This window comes from Triticum aestivum, chromosome 4D, assembly GCF_018294505.1.
Source record: "Triticum aestivum cultivar Chinese Spring chromosome 4D, IWGSC CS RefSeq v2.1, whole genome shotgun sequence".
Classification (NCBI taxonomy): domain Eukaryota; kingdom Viridiplantae; phylum Streptophyta; class Magnoliopsida; order Poales; family Poaceae; genus Triticum; species Triticum aestivum.
Window position 1 is genome coordinate 9110460 of NC_057805.1, and position 1691 is coordinate 9112150.

A 1691-nucleotide genomic window follows, 5' to 3' on the forward strand; every position below is an offset into this window, starting at 1 on the left:
TTGATTGTGGATGAGCGCCATCTACTATGATGCTTCTGCCTCGATTCAGGTGGTGTTGGTAGCCACGTCATGGTGCTTTCACCATGGACACGGGGTTGGGTCTCCTCGTCCGGCCTTACCTTTCTTCTTTAGGTCGGCCGTCCGTCTTTGTTTTGTTCTCGATGTTTTCTCCTAACAACATAAGGTGACTATTCTTATGCAGTTACAATGTCTCTCTAGCTCCTGCGATGTGAACCAGGTGCAACATCGGTACACCATGCAAATAATTTTCCTTGGGCCCATTTGTGAAGAGGTATTTTTTTAAGACCAATTTGTTTACAAAATGACTCTCTGGTCTAAAAAAATGCAAGTAGGATGAGAAAATGTGAGAGATGAAGAAAAGGGTAGGCGCCAACCACGTCACTTTTGAACACAATTTCCACATGCCACACTCTAGGCATCTAACTAGATTTTTCTATCTGCGAGGACGACTCTTCATCTTGCCAATTATAAAAGTATAACAAAGTGTAGCTAATGATGACCCTAATAATCACACGCCTGCAGGAAGCAAAGCATATGTCATCATTGGGATCAAGAAAGACAGAGAATTGCATATAGCAAACTAATTCACTTATTATTCATAAAAACATATGCTCCGTCCGTTCCAAAATAAGTGTTGCTGACTTAGTACAACTTTACACTAAAATTATACTCCATGTGATCCAAAATAAGTGTCGTGATTTTAGTTTCAGTTTGAACCGAGGCACGCAGTACTAAGTCAACAACAGTTATTTTGAGATAAAGGGAGTACTTAATTGCATCAAACAAAACACTGTCATGTATCATCCCATGAAAGAAACAGAGAATTGCAGAGCAAACTAATAATTCATTTATTATGCATAAAGAATTATACCCAATTACGTACACGACTGTAAGCACTGTCCTGTGTCATCCCTCGAAAGAAAATAATGAGAAGGGAAGAAGCGATGGAACTGTGGCATTCAGCTCGATTTTACAAGTGCCGAGTGGCGAGCGGCGACCATAGTACGTACAGCTCTCCTACAGCAGAGCGCCATGGTGTCCGTCCATGCCGGCCGGCATGGACGCGGGGCTGAGCAGCGGCGCGGAGAACCACGACGAGTAGTCGAACTGCTCCACGGGGGCGGCCTCCCCGCGCCCGTGCGCCGCGGCCGCGTGAGCCGGCGCCTGCGTCGTCGTCGCCGTCGACGCCGTGCCGGCGCCGGTGAGCCTCTGCACGAGCTCCCGGAAGTCCCGGGGCTCCACCCGGTACACCCTGGGCGGCGGCGCCGCGCCCGCGCCGCGCCACGGCTTGGCCGGCGCCCTCTGCACCGCCCTCAGCGCCGCCTCGTGCCTCCCCTCGCCGTGCTCCATCGACCGGTCCTCCTCGAGCTCCTCCTGGTCGTCGGTGCGAGCGAGCGAGCTTGATCGGCCGGCGCTGTCAGACAAGGAGACACGGCGGGCGCGCGCGCTGCATATGTAGGCGGGCGTGCGCGGGCGTTCTGGTCTGGTCAGAGTTGAATGGGACTTGGCGGCCGGGTGCAGCGCACTGGACGGGAATGGTAGGAACACGTGGAAAAGGGCGGTCAATGGGTGGTGGAACGGGGCCGGCCGGTCGTGCCGTGCGCGCCTGGCCGAGCCGCGACGACACGTATGCCATCACGTATGCAGACTTGGGATCGGCGGATTGGTTG

General features: G+C 52.9%; 1 protein-coding gene across 1 annotated transcript; it reads right to left on the minus strand.

The window, feature by feature from the left end:
- Positions 1 to 845: 845 nt before the first annotated feature.
- Positions 846 to 1490, minus strand: LOC123099375 (VQ motif-containing protein 29). The gene has a single exon (XM_044521546.1). It carries the CDS (start codon positions 1369 to 1371, stop codon positions 1039 to 1041), a length of 333 nt encoding a protein of 110 aa, XP_044377481.1. The 5' UTR covers positions 1372 to 1490; the 3' UTR covers positions 846 to 1038.
- Between the last annotated feature and the right edge of the window lie 201 nt (positions 1491 to 1691).